At 36.3% G+C, this 17,129-nt stretch overlaps 1 protein-coding gene across 6 annotated transcripts in view; it reads right to left on the bottom strand.

The window, feature by feature from the left end:
• ATRX (ATRX chromatin remodeler) overlaps positions 1-17,129 on the bottom strand; it is an 88,958-nt gene that overhangs the window by 19,292 nt on the left and 52,537 nt on the right. For all 6 annotated transcript variants that reach the window (XM_029997336.2, XM_029997339.2, XM_029997338.2 and 3 more), the window contains 10 exons: positions 16,928-17,074; positions 16,548-16,725; positions 11,041-11,178; positions 9,948-10,123; positions 7,831-7,948; positions 3,921-4,051; positions 3,538-3,626; positions 3,196-3,368; positions 658-811; positions 255-358 (listed from right to left, as the gene is read on the bottom strand). In XM_029997336.2, the coding sequence (XP_029853196.1) occupies positions 255-358; positions 658-811; positions 3,196-3,368; positions 3,538-3,626; positions 3,921-4,051; positions 7,831-7,948; positions 9,948-10,123; positions 11,041-11,178; positions 16,548-16,725; positions 16,928-17,074 (1,408 nt within the window). The remainder of the gene's footprint in view (positions 1-254; positions 359-657; positions 812-3,195; positions 3,369-3,537; positions 3,627-3,920; positions 4,052-7,830; positions 7,949-9,947; positions 10,124-11,040; positions 11,179-16,547; positions 16,726-16,927; positions 17,075-17,129) is intronic.

Here is a 17,129-nt window from a genome sequence, read left to right as displayed (position 1 = left end):
TTCAGATGGTGAACATTTAATCTGCTTCAGCTATATTAAGCACAGATGATACAGAATGAAATCAGAAGCAAGAGTCCATAATGGGATAGCAGAGACCACCTGCAGAGGAGACCAATAATCCTGCCAACATCAGGAATAGTACAGAGCATACAATACTTCTAATGAAAACAATTACTTCAAATCCATTCCCTTTGGACTGAATAGAGATTTGTAGAAGAGTTATTAGCTTTGCAATTGTTCAAGATGACACTCACCTTTATAAATAGGAGGCTTCTCTTTGTCAGTTTTCTCCCTGTTGGCCAGCTCCAGAAAATCTTCTATCAAATCCAGAGATATTAGGGACTGGCTAAACACGAGGCTGAAAACAGAAACGGGGAAACACAAAATTCACCTCTGAGGTTATTTTAATTATTGTAGCACTTTACTCGTCTTCCCTCCTCACTCTGATACTACCTTTGAAACAAACAGCCTTTCTAGACACAGAGAAAGACTTTGGTGGAGTACATGCATGTATGTGAAAACTCACTGAAAAAAATGAATATAGCATGCACATTTGCTTCAGAAAACTGAGCTACAGCCTTATGAAGACTGAATGAAGAAGACTGTCAGACTAACACATTCATAAGGTCATTAAAGGTATTTCTAGAACTGACTTACACTTTGTCTCCAAGCTCCTCTGCCATTCGAAGAATTTCAAAGAGAAGCACCATTTTCCCAGAATGTTCCAACACTTCAGCATCTGCATCAGTGACGAAATCTTTGTACCAATCTGGCGCTGGGCTACCAGGATTGGAAGAGGATGTAGCTTTGCCTATAAAAAAAATTAAAAAAAAATTTAAAAGATAGAGGCATGGTCTCCATTCAAATGCTCTGTAATGTCCTAACTACAGAATTGTTTCCTCATTATTAGGCTTAATTGGTATGAAAAGAGTTAAACAGGCAAAGAAAAAATAGTGTTTGTACTATTAGCAGCTACCAGATTAGCAGTTATCAATAGCACAGGTCATCAATAAGAGTCAAAAATCCCCTTTTTGTGTTGCAGGATATTCGGACAAATAGTTCTACTACCTCCATCTTTTCCCCAACAGTATTTAACAGCTGTGTTTCCAACAAGTATGCATCTTTGAAAACTCATCCACAAATGTTACAGCCATACAGAAAATTATTTTAATCTCAAACAAACATCTGAAATTGTTGGAAAAAGAAAGAGAGTGGTCTTTTGGGTTACCTAGTTCATCCATCAAGATGAACTCTCTGGAAGAAAGTTTCCAATGGTACAATAGTACAGGTGTTTAAGATGAAACCCGTAAACCATCTCCTCTTACTTCTGTTAGGCTCAGATTTAGGATCTTTTTTTCCTAAGCTAATTTAGAAGACAACATTAGCATATAGGGGGAAAAAAACCCCTACACCCCACCTTTTATATTAATTTACAATAGAGAGAAAAAACCAAACAAATTCCACCACCATATTCTGCCTTTTTGCAAAATTCTTTAAGGAAGTTTCTTGTCTGCTCATCTGCTAACACACCATTACACTAACTAAACCTGTAAAATACATACGTGGGAACAATCTTATTTTTAACACGTTACTATCTTATAAGTTCATTTTGTTAATTTGACTTAACCCCTTAAAAATACAGAAGTACTAGAACGAATTACAAAATTCAGTTTGTCATTGTAAAAATACACCAAAATAACTATGCACCTAGCAAAACAAGTCTGTTGGGGTCTGTATCACCCACTCAGAAGTGTCAGATGCAGACTGTGCCAACCTTAACAACACTCCCATTATGTTTACTCTGAATTCAACCAGGAGAAAGTATGTATTCAGCATTATAATCAGAACAAGAAAGGCAGACAAGAACCATGAATTATCTTGATTTACATTACTTAATTTCTTCTACGATATTTCTATGATCTTCAATTTAACCTCCTTTGCATTAGAGTGATAAAAATTGATTAATTAGATTTCTAACACTAACTGTTATCACATAAAAACTCTGATCTACTGAAATATTTACTTACATAGTAGAAGTGTTCTATCTCATGAAGAATTCAAAACATTTATATTTTCCGCAAATTAGTTGTGACACACTAGTAAATTTCAGGTGCAAGATAGAACTGATCTTGACAGAACTCACATTTCAGCCTTCCTTCATACAAGCTTTTAAATAATTTATTTTTCAATACCAGAACAAAGAATGAACAAGTGAAGAATGAACAAATAAGAGACCTCGATGTGCTGTGGGAAAATCCTACACACACCACCTATCTATTTCTATCTTCACCCCTAAACTTTGCAGAAGGGCCCCCAACAGCTGCAATGAGATTGAAAGTCTGCCCGCAAACCTCGTCTGGTGCAGCATCAAATGTCTATTTAGAAATTCTGTACCTGCATTCAATTGAACAAGGCTGCCTGAGAGAGGTAAACATTTAAGTGATCCAGAGACAGAAACTCATCCTACCTGTAATGCAAGTAATTACTTTAATACATTTAATCTGTATGTGTATGTGTTTTACACACATACTCTCACACTCTTCCCCTTACACGTTTACAATATGTTTGCCATTGGGATGGGGACCAAAAAAAAAAAAAAAACCCAACCAAATTCTCACCTTAACTGTCCCCCGAAATTATTTATTTAGGGAAAGTGATTAGACACATAATAAATTATACAATCAGAAAACTAGCTCTGTGATACTAGATGCAAGAGAAAAGCTAGATTATTAAAGGAAAAACCAAAAATGAAATGTACAGATATAAGTAATTTGAATAACGATCTTTAAAAAGGTCTCGCATTCTTGCTGCATTATAGCTGCTTGCTCAACATCCATTTCAAATTCCAGGTACAACAACTAATGACACGTACATTTCTTAATCTTTCACCAATACGTTTAAAAAGAGATAAAAAGCAGCATAGTTCCTCTGTTAACTTTGTATTGTTTTGTACTTATGAATTAAAAAAATTAACTGCAGCTTCCCTGCCACAAGACCCCCGAGTTCTACATTGCCCCTTGTTTCTCCAGGACGAGCATATTATTAGAAGTAGCGGGAGTTGTAAGCATAGAAGCAGTTCATGGAATTACAGAACTTGCCATTTTGCAACAAAGCAGAATACCTGACAGCCCTCTCAAATGGCCTTTCGCAACATGAAGCTACCTTGTATTATATTTACTTGTGTATTATACTCACCTTCGTCTGATTTTGTAACAGATGGAGGGTTGTTTACAAGCTCTTCTGCATTTCCTTCTCCACCTCCACGAGATCTTGAATTCCAGACTTTAATGACTTCAACATCATTATCACTGCCACTTCCACTTGAGCTACACTCTTTCTTCACTTTTTTCCCCTTGGATTTTTTTTTCCTAGAAAGGTAACATTGTACACCGCATTATTTTTTAAAAATTCTACTGCTAGAGAACATATTCTAACAGAAATGTAAAATAAAAAATAAACATTCACTTTCACTGAAATCACTTAAGTTCTATTAGGGAAATAAATCCAACAAATAACAACAAATAAAAGCTCAATTACTTTGCATAATCATCAGAACTTAAGCTCATTGAAGTTTCATCGGAATCTGAAGCTATGAACTCATCCAGACTGTCTTCATCAAAATAGCCCTCAAAAGAGAAAAAACAGAAATTTTATTAAGTATGCTCATCCAGAAGCTTTTACTAAACCTTTAGCCATCTGCTTAGTCTTCATTTAAACAATGATAAGTTCTACAAAGGGTTGGCCTTGCAAAATGTTTTAAGGATGACAACATACCCAGAAACAAAAACATGACAAAAACAGCAGCAAAATTACCCCACAGCAACAAAGATTTCCATTAATTTGACGAAACTTTACCTAGCATTTGGCAAAGCGTCTTTGGAAACTTCTCAATAGAGAGTATTTTCATATATCTAATTTACCTTATTTTCTTTGCTAATATAGTCCAGCTGCAAACACCAAGGGTGAGTCCAGATTCTGCTCAGCATCTGGAAATCCTGGAATAGTTTAGCTCCAGCTTTGCCTCTTCCACCTTCATTGCCACTACCTACACCTGACAATAAAGTTCAGGATTTAGAATGAAACCTTGAAATAAGTTTGCCACATACTGTTCCCCCTTTGAACAATCCGTTAGTGTAGTACTGAGTGTTCTTTCCAGATGCACATCATATTGTAACGTCTCTTGTAAAAGAGGTCAAATTACTGAGTCACAGGCATTTTTTTCCTAGTTAAAGTTGTCAAAATTAGATTTTCCCCTTTTTCTTGATAATGAGAAACATGATTACATTTTTACATAAAAAGCACATTTCTCCCCAGTATAGGAATGAATCCAAATCCTCTTAAAAGGACAGTCATGTCTACTTAGGTTTTGTAAGAGCAGTCCAAGGTAGAAAACACTAAATAAAATTTGCATTTAGGTTTCAATGAATTTGGCTTACTATTTTGAGCTACCTTTATTTAATGACTTGTAATGCTGCAGTATTTTGTTACAATAAAGAATCTAAAAAAAGCCTAGCCTAGCCTATTTTTTCATTGTCCAAGCACTAATCAGTGCAAAGTAGTACAATGTTCAGAGAATTAAATTTCTTTTTTTGTAGTTGCAATTTCTCATTAAGCAGCACATTAACTTCAGGCTCTTAACACAGTTTTTCATATTTATTATACGCATAATTTAAGGCATGTATACCTGCAAGAAAATAGTATTTATTGCATCACAAACATCAAATGTCTACGGCAAAAAAGGCACAAAGCTTGTTCAGCGCATTTGCTCAATGCACAAGACAATCCCAGTAATCGTCTACACAGTATAAATATTTTAACAAAGCAAGTTCTTGCTATGTTTTAATCATACAACAGCTTCGAGTATCTTCCTGTTTGTGCTCCCCTATGACTTTGGGAAATGGAATTGTAAGGACAACAGAAATTCTTAGATTTGACTTCCCTAAACCTGAGCTAATATCACAGAGAAACTTGCTGTTAACAAGCTTCAGCTTAACAAGTCCTATAGACTTTTTAATTTTCTATATTACAGAAGTGAAAGAAAACATGTATCATTTTCATTAAATGAAGGAAAAACTTGGTAAAATTGCATTTGAAATGGCTATTTTAGTTTGTGCCTGTTACAGTGCACAGAAAAACATAATTTTAAAAATTTGCAGACAAGAAGCAGCAATTCCCCTTCCATAATTCATCTTCAGTAGCAAGACGCCCTTCTTTATTTAATGAAAATCAGAAAGCATGTTGTCTTCTTTTGAAATACAAAAGTAACGCAAAGAATTAATGTGGGCATCAGCAACCAGCAGAGATTTGCTCTGAAGACTTGAGCCACGGTTAGCTTAGACAGCTTTTTCTCCTCTAGAAGAGGCCATTTGTCTTTCCTTTCTCTTGTTTTCCCTCTTCTTTCTCATATTGTCTCTGGCACTGACTGAGCTGACCAAACTGGCAGGACACTAACCCAAAACGAAGACAGAGAAAGCAGACAATGCTTTCTACCAGTTTAGGGAGTTTAAGCACCCCACAAAGGGCTGGTAAGTCATGAAACAGTACAACCCCTTTTGACAAACGCAAACTTAGCTAAACTCAAATAATTTTGTTGAGCTCTTAAAAGTCTAGGCAGATTAATTAAACTACCTGATAGGCAGTGCATTTTCTTACAGTTAGTTACACATATAACCTGTTAATAAATTAATGGCTCCAACAATGTAGCAAATTTGAAGCTCACTATAATAGGCTTTTTGCCAGAGGAAAACCTTTCCCCTAACAGACACTGAACTATGGTCTACTTCCTCTTATCTGCTGCCTGCTTTATTAAAAAGAAAGTATTGAAAGCCATTGTGTGTAAAGAGTTCCATAAAGAGTAAGAGAAAAACAGTTGTAAAGATACAGCACTAGGTCTTATGCTAATCAATGATCTGCAAAAGATTTACATTGCTATCCAAAAGCATGGCAGACCAACAAAGCCAGTGTTGGGAGAGTCTGAAATTACAAAAACAGCCCCACTTTGTATTGGAAATAGGCCAAAGATAACCTACCAAACTACCATAACTGTTGTGATTAAAAAGTTCCTATGAAGAGCTTCAAAGATGTAGCCTAAATCATTCAGATGCATGCCTGTAAAGTAAATAGCTAATGCTTATCATTTCTAAGCTACTAGCCTTTGGAAGGCATTTAGCATGATGCAGAAATAAAGAGAACACAAATAACCTGCTTTTCAGAACATTTATATAAAGAACAGCCAACACAGAACAGACTGCAGTACAGAACTAATTAGGAATCAGCACTACACATAAAGGTTTGGGCTTATTTATATACTGTTTTGAAGTTCTACTAATGTAAGAAGGGGGGGTTTGTTTGTTTTGGTTTGTTTTTTTTGTTTTTTTAAATAAAACACAAACGTTTTTACTCCTTTAGGGTAAAAGGGCAAAGTGGGCAGTTGGCGTTTAGGGATCCAGTTATTACTGGAGGTATCCATAGAAGTGAAATTACTTTCACTGGTCCTTCAAAACTCTTTCCTTCTATAACTTCACCAAATAGAGGCAATAAACAACAGAACCGTGGAAATGAAGTCTAGCTGGCAGTTTATCTAGGAGATCACAAACTGCACTATCCAGAATCTGAAGTCATTAAGACAACACAGTGAATTTCATACTGCTATAAAACATAGCTTAATTTGAGATACAATTAATCTCTCTTGTAATTAAACTTGGGAGAGTAACCAGAATAGAAAAATATAGTTTAAAAACAAAAAATCCATCAGCAACAAATAGGCATTTTCAGACAGGTGGCTTAGCAAGTGCAAAAAAAATACAATGAACTCGCACAACAGATGATATAGTACATTTTGTAATCACTGCTAAAAGTGAATACACGCTTCAAGCTTTAGACAAAATCCTATCAGCAGTGCCTTAAAATATTCTTGACTATGGAATTCAACCCCTGATCATTAAGTTAATCATTACAAACGGTGTTTAAAAAACCCTAGAATTTTTCCAGAACCCAAAAACTGCTGCTGAGGAATCTGGCTGCATGAAGCACAGCAATACAGAAAACCTCACTAAGAGTTTCTTGAGATTACCATTCTAATAGTCTATGTGGTACATGTGTGTATATCGTTTAGAAGTGTTGATATTCCAATACCTTGACAGACTAAAATTACAAGCTGCAGTGGCTTATCTCTAATGGAAGCGAAGAGCACAGCAGCACACAGTAACGTATTTTGGGGTTGTGGGGTTTTTTTTTCCTTCTACACCTTTTCTATTAAAAAAAATTATGTTTTATTGGGAAGATGCAAGTCCCCAAGACAGACCAGTCAAGACCCCACTGAAAGCTGATGAAAAGCACGGTCATTGTGAAAACCAGACTTGTGGGTTTCGAGAACAAAGGAAGAGATAGTTCCACAAAAGAGCCAATATTTGACAAATAACAGCTTCAGCTAGCATAATGACAAAAGGCAACTGCAAGGCTTGGCAACGTGCTTACACCAGTACATCTCAATTTTGCTTTCTCTTCATCCAGTCTTACAGTCAATATCTTGTTTCTTGGAAGAGTAAGACATTAACTCAACTACATTTTATGTTTAGAAAAAGGAAGAAAAGAGAGATGAACCAAAACCTGAAGGTGGATCACTGTTAAAAGATGTAAGTATTATTCCTCAAAAAAATATTTTGCTATAATTCAAGTTTCAGAACTAAGGTGAATCTTACAGGAAGCAGAAAAATACATCCACAGAGCCAGTAATACATATAAAAAAACCCCCAACCTACCAACTATGGCAAAAAGTGCCTTATTAAATGACCATCAATCTTGTTACCCGAGAGAACTGTAGGCACATACCTGTCAAATGATCCAAGTAGTATTGGTAGAGTTTGCACTGAATAGGTGTCATTCGAACTTCTAGAACATACTCGTATTTTGGCGGGAGGAACTTTGTTAATGCTGTGTAATCTTTCCTCTGTAATTTTACAAACAATACTTCAGTCACATAAACATGAAAAAGACGACTGATAGCTTAAGAACTTCTGGCATCTTAAACAACAAAGCACCATGCATAAATTACAATGATTCAGATGCTTTCCAACCACAAAGAGAAAAAAATAGCCAACTAAATACAATCCAATTACAGGCACTGTCTGCAGAAGCCCATCTTACCTAGTAAATGCGGTTGTCTAGTCAAAAGTATATGACCTGTTAACCCCATGTCCCTGTTCCAAGTTCTTGCAAAGTTGACTGCAACTTCAGTAGCTGTTCTGGTAACTACTTTTGTGGGTTTTTTTTAAATATTAAAACCTTTTTTTGTGAAAGCGTGGGTAAGTCAAGCAGCTAGTATCAATGTTTGTATCACAGATGAACTCACTCAAACTCGGGTTAACCGTTTTCTGTTTTAGAGTACATAGTTTCTGAACACTTGCTTGGGGCAATGCAAAATCTACTTTTTTTTTTTTCCTTCTTTTGACTCGTACGCTAGTCTACTTCTCTCCACCTACCCCTTCATCCAAATGGTGAACGGTGTATTGATCCTGAGCGAGAGACCGCTGCACATTTAAGAGTGAAGTGACCTTCATCAGAGCTAACCTGCCTGTGCTGTGCTGCACAGACTCCTTGGCTGCAGGATAACCTCAGCCAGCTCGCTGCAACAGAGGAGCCTGCAGGCAGCTCCCACTTGGTACTGGTGATTACACCACCTGCATGGCCTTGCTGTTATCTAGAAGCGCAGCAAGAAGCTCTCATGAGAACATCCTTTAGGAACAGAGTTGCTTTCTCCTAAGGAAATTATACAGTAGCTTGAATGAACAAAAGGGAGAGCTGCTCTCTATGGACAGGATCTGCTCTGTGCAGCGTGCTGAGAAAAAAATCCATCTGGGCTCCGTCTGATGCTGCACAAACATGGGATGCCCAGCATCTGAAGGCACGTAAGATTTACTTGCTATTTATGTTACTCTTCTCATTCTGTCTTTCATTTTGTGTTCCTGTACTGCTATATAGATGTGTAGAGTTACGTATGCTATCCTCTCACTACTACTCGTATTTCCACAATCGTAATTTTATGATAGGTGGTCCTTTGCCAGCCTTATACACTGCCATAAACCTTTTCTTTTTTTCCTTTCGAGGAGAAAGAAGTATCTGCTTGTGGGACTATCCCACTATAACCCTTTCACCCAGCTCATGCCCACTTGGACTATTTAATCAATTACCAACAACTTACAGGCAGGAAGAGGCACTTAGTGCCTACAGAGTGTCACACCTTTGATCAGGCTGCCAGGGCCTGGGTTTATAAAGCAGAAGAGCAGTAACATCATGCTGATAGCACACGAGGTGCAATACCATAGCAGGTTAACTAAAGAGCAAGGAATCCAGCCCTCATTCTGGAAATCTAGGCAGTTTTGTTTTGTTTTTTCATTTAAGGTCTTTAAGATAAAGTTCTTCACCCTTTTGGACCTGATTAATCTTCCTTCTCTCCTCTTCCCCACTGTTCTGATTCTCACAAATCAGAAAAAGTAGGAATTCAGAACCAAATGACAAACTATGGATCACCAACTTTTTGTGCAGTTTTTAAGGCAGTTGAGTTTTAAAATGTGTATTCTTTAAATGTGTATATGGAATTAAAAGAGAATATTTCAAAGCAGCTTATGTCCTACTCTACCATATAATTTTCTAGTCTCCTAGCAGGAAAACAGCTGTATTCTCTAATATATGCGTAGGTCCTGCTTAGGATACACTGACATTTGGATAAAAGCTATGAATTTTTTCTAAGTTTTTCTAGTCACAATAAATAATGCAGAGATATAGTAATTAGTGAAAATAGTTAAGTCAAAAGTAATAGCTGGATTCAATGGAACTCTCAAATAGCAACTTTACAAGCCTTTGAATGCTTTTATCAGAATGAGATGAAGTAACTCCTCCCCCTCCCTGCAGCTAATTCAAGTAATTAGTTATAGTAAAACTGTTCTTACCTGAACACATCCAGCTAACATCTCATAGAGAATATGTGCACGCTTCTTCATTACTCTGACATCTACCAGAGTAGAGTCTGCACACTGACCATTCTGAATTGGATTTATAAATCGATTTCGGAATTCCTTAATTGATCCGAGCAAATTCTCCTTAATAAAGTTAACCATGCAGTGATCTAGGACAGAAAGATCAGACTGGAGTTGTTGAAAATGGGAAGTAAAGTACCAGGATTAATTCTAACAGAAAATAAATGTGTTGTATCTAAAACTAAGAACAAACCACCCCAACATTTTCCAGAAAGGGCATCTTAAATTGACACATACTCTAGGCACAGAGGTAACTTCTAAATTTAATGTCGGATTTAAGCTACCTCATCATGTTTGTTACACAAAGTTTGAAAGCTGCTGTACACCAAAGCAATCGTGTAACAACATCATATTTGTAAAGATTTTTAAATAGATTCAAAAGCATATTAATCAATAGGAAAAAACATTACAGCATATTAACAAACAGAAAAAAATGTTACAAGCTAGTTTAGAATGCAATTCCCAAGACAGTAACATAAATCACTGTTTAGTAAGTTCACTAAGAACACTGCTCTACAATGGTTTAAAACAATTTAAATTGATGTGACTACAAGACCTGGTCCACCCATTTCTCCTCTAAACATTCTCTCCCTTCCTCTTTTGACATGCTGAGACTCATCTGATCCTCTGGTTAGCCAGATCAAGGAACTAAACTGTCAGAAAGTTATTTGTTTCTGCATTGTTCATTTTCTGACACTCCTCATACATCTGATTCCTCAGGGAGCCTGTATGTAAGGCAAGGGAAAGGATGGAGGACACGCCAGATTCCCAACACATTTCATTTTAATTTGGCTTAAACCATCATGGAGCCACTTCTTGAGACAATGATTTAAATGCAAAATGCAAAACCAGATTGTTAGGGGTTTTTTTAGATATAGAAACCTAGCAAACAGCTTCACCGTATCCAATTCTTTTCTTCTAATCAAACTCAATCTATCTATACATTGCTGAAAGGCAAAAGTATATTCAAGGAAATAAACACTTCTTAAACCAGAGAACTACTCACATTCTATAAGATTATTTTGCAGTGGTGTTCCTGTGAGAATTATTCTTCTTCTAGACCGAATAGAATTCATTGCCTTAGAAACAGCAGATGCTTCGTTTTTTAGTATGTGCCCTTCATCGCAAACCACAAAGTCGGGGCCTACAAAGAAATAATATTAGAACTCTTCCATCTTTTATAACCACAAAGAAACTGGCCACCTAAAGAATCCAAAATTTGTTCTACTAATGTTATTAAGGGTTTTTTTTAAACTTTTTTGTGTGTGTTTTGTGGTGGGGTTTTTTTGGCACCATTAAGGTTCTCACTCAGACTTTGCACAAACATTTACAGTAGCCATTCCGGTAAACTACAGGCTGTTGCTTGTAAAGTCTTCATGGAAGGATTAAATACAGCTTTGCAGTATATTCCTGTAGAAATTATCTATCCATGCAGCTAGTGTGCGTACACCTACATTCACCCTGTCAAAACTTCATAAAACTGTTCCTTAAATCCAGCTTAGGTTGCCATCTACTGGTGCTCGGTCAATTCTAAAGAAAACCAAAAATCAGGTAACCAGTAATTTTTCATTAAGGCAACAGGTCAGTATCAATAGGGTTAAACAGTGCCATCAAAAGTCTTATCTAAGATAAGGCACAAGCAAATCTGATTTGAATTACAGACAAGTGAATTGCCACCTTGTAGCTGCAAGTCACCACAGAAATGTCCTCTGCCTTCTTCCAGAAGACAAACCCAAGGATTCTAGACTGCTATCTTAGGCAAGTTGCACAGGGAATGTCAAAACCACACCACAATACATTTCCACGGTATGCAAAGGAACTCCAATAAAATAATTAAGTGTTAAAATTTGGGGTTTAAGATAAATAATACCAAACTTGGTAAAACAGACTTACACAACCTAATGGTTTTCAGATTTGGGGCAATTTCTGGAAGCTCCTTCCTTGAAAGGAGAAGTAAAAGATATTCTAGAATCCAACCAGTAACTTAGAATGAATGTTTTACCAGATCTAAGCCTTACATCAATTCCAGTACTATCAGCCATGAAGTCAGCTGAAGTCAAGTTTACGCACCTTTGAAAAACGCTATACAAAGCCATTAGCTGGCTTCATCTATTCAGCTCTAAAAAGGCTGATATTTTAGGTGCCAAAGGAGTATTTATCAGCATGGACAATCTAATCTTTTATAACATTTACTAAGAACAGTTTTCCTCAGACTAACTTTAAACTGCCTTGTAAAGAAGAAAATTAACTCTACAACAGTGATCAATAACAGAGAATCGGTCACACCTTTGACCACTTGCATGATTTAATGCCAGTGCCAGTCATCTTAATCATGCCATTTTAAGTGTCAAAAAGCGATTTGAATCTTAAATGCTAACAGACAAGGAATCAAGATACTTTTTCCAAGCACAAAAAAAAAGTCTTTTTAACTAAGTCTAGAAGACAATTATGAAAATCCACATATGAATTCCCAACACACTTAAGACTTGTCCAAGCCTACTTATTTCTGAATTTTCACACCTGCCACAGAAACATTTCCCCATATTATTTCACAACTTTTGTACTTTCCCCAGTTTTGACAGCATGCAAAACACTGAGTGGCTACACACAAAGCCTTACTTTAATTTTAGGCAAACACCTCTTAATAGTGACAGATCCTTTCTCTAGTCCTCATTCTAGTATTTCCTGAAGAGTTAAGGATCTTGCAAGCAGCTATTCATGCAGTGTGCAGTACTACTGAGATGGTTTGGAGCCGTCTTCTAGAACTGAAGCATTTGCAAGGATTTGCAACATCTCCCCACCAGATGTGACAGCTTGCACATTAAAGTATCATTCTCAGAAATAGATTTGGTCTAGTACATTATGTTCACAATCAGAATCAAAGTAGATTAGAGAAGAAGGATAATTAAGTCTTAATGATAGACAGCAATCAAAATTGTGCAAATACCCCAGAAATCAGTTTCAGTAAAGACTGATTCATTAACATGAAGTGGTTAGTTAAAAAACAAAACCAAAAAAACCCACCTCAAAAACTGTTGTGTAGAGTAAGTGAATGATAGTAAAAATATGAAAAAACTGTCTCAGTAAAATTATTCGTGGTTTGTTTGGCAGGCATGTACCATTGGTATATTGAACTAACATCCTGGCTACAATTCAGTGGCAGGGATTTTCATAAATTTGTGGGTTTTTTCCTTGTTCTTAAAAAACAGGAATGCAATTCATTATGGACGGAACATTTCTCAAAATATGATAAAGGAATGTAAAACTTAAAGGGACCTCAAGGGGTCAGATAGTCCATTTTCTTTATCGGAGAAAAGTGTTATGGGAAAGGTACGTATCCTCCCTGACAGAAGTAGGAAACTCCATGACCTCTCCCTCTTGCTAAAACACTGTGCGATAATACCTTATTTAAATTATCTCTGCTGCAAATCAGAATAAATTCTGCCTTTTCCTTTTTCCAACTGATGTAAAAAACAACCAGTAATGGTCCTTTCAGTAAACAGCTCTTATCAGTTTAGTTGACTTTTTTCTAGGCTAAAAAGCCTTGCTCCTTCCATCTTTCCTCAAAGATCACAGTCTTCATCTTATCCTTCTTACTGTACTTGCACATTAATATATTGATAGACATAAAACATACTCAGTGATAGATATAGAGATATACACACAGTTCTCCTCTTCCTCTGAAGTCTACAAGAACTTAAGTCTGCTTTATACAACTGCCAATTAAAGAGCAGTTTCCAAGTTAAACAGTAATGGAATTTTTATTAGTAGCAACAAGTAAAAAAATACAAAGTTATTGAAATGCTGCAAGCAAAGCACAACAGCTATCAATAAACCCAACAGCATTTCATCAGTTGCACAAAGCATTATGGGAAACCATTTGTTGCTCTGCATGCGTATATAATCCTGCTATTATTTCACATAGCAGAGCTAGTTAATTAATGAAATCACTTCTCCACCCATAAACTTTGGCTAAACCTTCCCTCTCCGGTCCGCTCTTCTGTAGTATACAGTGCAATACAGGCTTCTACTATAGAATATGTCTACCCTAGCGGTATTCATTTTAACCAGACACATATCATTAAATTATCGCTCAAATACCAAATTTGCAACTTTTTAAATTAAAAATGCTCCCAGAGGCAAAGGCTTTCCTATTTACAGTCACAGCAGTAAGCCAGCACATAGCTTCATAACTCTTTTACTGGCAGCCTGCTATATTACCAATGCTGTAATTCACAAAGATAGCAACAAATAATGATTGTTGCAAGACACTTCTCATCAGTTTAGCCAATTCAAATGTCTCCAAAAACTAATGGATAACAACATGTGAACACTTCTGTCTTTTTGTAATTAGTTAAAATAGAGAAAGATTTGAAGCAATGTAAAAATAATTATAAAGTTATTTCAAGGTTAGTTTTCCTAACGGTCCCAACTCATCCAAGAAGAGAGTAAAACAGGAAGTTCCATGTTCATATGAAATTATTCAAAACCTACAAGGCTCAATGTGTTGCAGTTTCTGAACTTGATTAAATCTACAGAAATCAATAACCTAATCACAAACACTGCTCTATCATGTTGTCCTAAGCTGTCTGAAGAGGTTTGGAAGTAGAATAGAACCACACCTGTAAGCAGGATGTAAAAAACAAGAGATTCACAAGAGGTGGGACAGGGAAGGTTACACAAGACACTGTGTCTCCTCCACAAAATTGCATGCCCAGCATGCCACCTCACTCCACAGTCCATTATTTCTGAAGTTACATAAATACAAATCCATGAAGGAAGGGACAATATTACTATAAAGACACATGGTAACAACCCCTATGTTTAGCCTCCTTTACACTTTCCACAAGGAAAAAAACCCACAAACATCAATCACTGTAAGAGTGGATAACATTTAATTTCAGCACTGCACCAGAACAAGATCCACTGAACATAAAGCTACTGTTCTGTCAGGCTACTGTCCTGTGACCACTACTTCAAGACAGCAGTTCACACCTTTTCTTCTCTAGCTTTGACTTTCCTGGCAACATTCTCAACAAATGCAATATCCTGAGCAAATCAGATACAGAGTAAGACTGACAGCACAGGGTTGCCTCCCCACCCCCCCCCTTTTTTTTTTTGTTTTTTTGTTTTGTTTTTAGTAACTGCAGCATTAATAGGAGTCAGAAAACCCACTGGCAAGAAGTGCATTTCCTTCATTGCTTAAATAATGCACGTGGATTCAACATGGTCACAAAAATAGTTCATCAGCTACTGTACTGGAGCTTCCCTGACTCCACAGCAATTATGTGATTTAGTGAGTTGAACTGGCAGAAAATTAATTAATGTTTTAGCTGCTCAAACAGGCTTTCTGCAGAGCTGGAGATGCCAATTCCAATTGGCCAGTGCTGATAATCACAAAGTTATTTTTCGCATTAGAAGAATCCCTTTGTCTGTTATAACAAAATTCACAGCCCTACTATTATTTGAAACTTCACAAAATCAAGCTCACCAAATGCAATTATAAATGAGACCAATGCTGTATTTCATCAATAAGGAAAGAGAAAAAGAAAAAAAAAAAAAAAAAAAAGAAAAAAAAGAAAATCAGCCACACTGTCAAGGAACCTAAAGTCTGGCAAGATTATTTAAAACCCAAGAAAACCTACCTCCAGAATCAAAGAAACCATTTACCCTACCTACCATATCAGCATTCTCAATTTAAAGAGAAATATCAAAGTTATGGCAAAGGTGCCTTTTAAAAATGGGGTTTAAGGTATACTGCATCCTGCATAACCATAAGTTGTTTTTAAATATCAGTTGCCAGTTCAGCACTTGTAGGAAAATTTTGCTATTTTGGTGAAACCTGCTAATCCTAAAATGTTTAGTTCTTTTTGGTGACCACCTGATAAATTGGTTATATCAACCTGGAATATTTTCAAGTGCTTACATAAGTTTGCTCAGTTCAGCTGAGCTTAAATCAGACACTCGTTTCTTAAGACTGAACAAATGAATTATGTGCTTTATTTGCAATCATTTAATTAGCACTTAATTAACATTTGTTTGTTCACACTTCTATGGTACATTCTCAACTATTTTTCCTGTGTAGTTGCTCCCGTAACCGTAGATTTCTATCAAGGATAAAGCAGCCCGTGGTTGTAACAAATCAGCAGATTAAAATAACCTTAGGCTCTCAACAGAGTCACTTCAAATTACCTTGCAAAGAAAGCAATGCTAGTAAACAAGGTACCTATTAGGAAAAGTTTCCAGCATATATTCTGGCAGTCATTTCTGTATTTGATCTAACAGAAAAGACTTCTGTAGAAAAGTCTATTTACAAAAGCAGATGGTGTAGTTTCTGAACAACCATTTCTGTAACTCAGCAAAACCCAACCAAGAAAATCTGGTAAGTCTTACTAGCGTTATTATTTAAAATTATTTGCCGAACAGATTTCTGTTTGCAAGATTACTTAGCTTATATACGTAAACCAGGAAGTACAATATATATAATGCATACTTGTATTAATTTTCACTTACCTGGATCAACTAAAGCTTTATTAAATATTTCTTTAAGTTTTCTACTCTTCACATTCCTGCCTTGTGCAAGATTACGATACATCTCATAGCCTATTATCATCACACCTCCTTCATCTTGCCAACGTTGGAGCATATAGCTTCTCTCTTGAGGACGTTTCACAGTTGCTAGTTCACAGACCTTTCAAAGGGGGAAAAATATGCTTGAATTTCTCTTAAAATACTGAAGCATTAGTGTAACTTTTAAATACCTAAAACTTATTAATGCGAGTAGATTTTTCACATACTTAAAGTGCGCTCCTTAGCCTATATTTTGAGTGGTGGAGCTTCCCAGCTATGTAAACCGTTATTTCAGTTTTAAGAACTCTTTTTAAGCCTTATACCTCTAGTTTCTCGTCATCTTCTAAACCTTCTTGCCATTTTTCAAACTCATTCAGCCAGTTCAAGGCAGTGTTCAGTGGACACACTACCAGAGCTGTCCGAAAATCCAGCTTGTCACACAGCAAGACTGTGTGAAGAAAACTTACTACCTGCAAGAGGGAAAAAACAGACAAAATGCCAAATAAAACACTGAGCATTAAACAC

Source organism: Aquila chrysaetos, chromosome 21 (assembly GCF_900496995.4).
Source record: "Aquila chrysaetos chrysaetos chromosome 21, bAquChr1.4, whole genome shotgun sequence".
In the NCBI taxonomy this organism is placed as follows: Eukaryota; Metazoa; Chordata; class Aves; order Accipitriformes; family Accipitridae; genus Aquila; species Aquila chrysaetos.
This window is presented reverse-complemented; position numbering and strand designations above follow the sequence as displayed.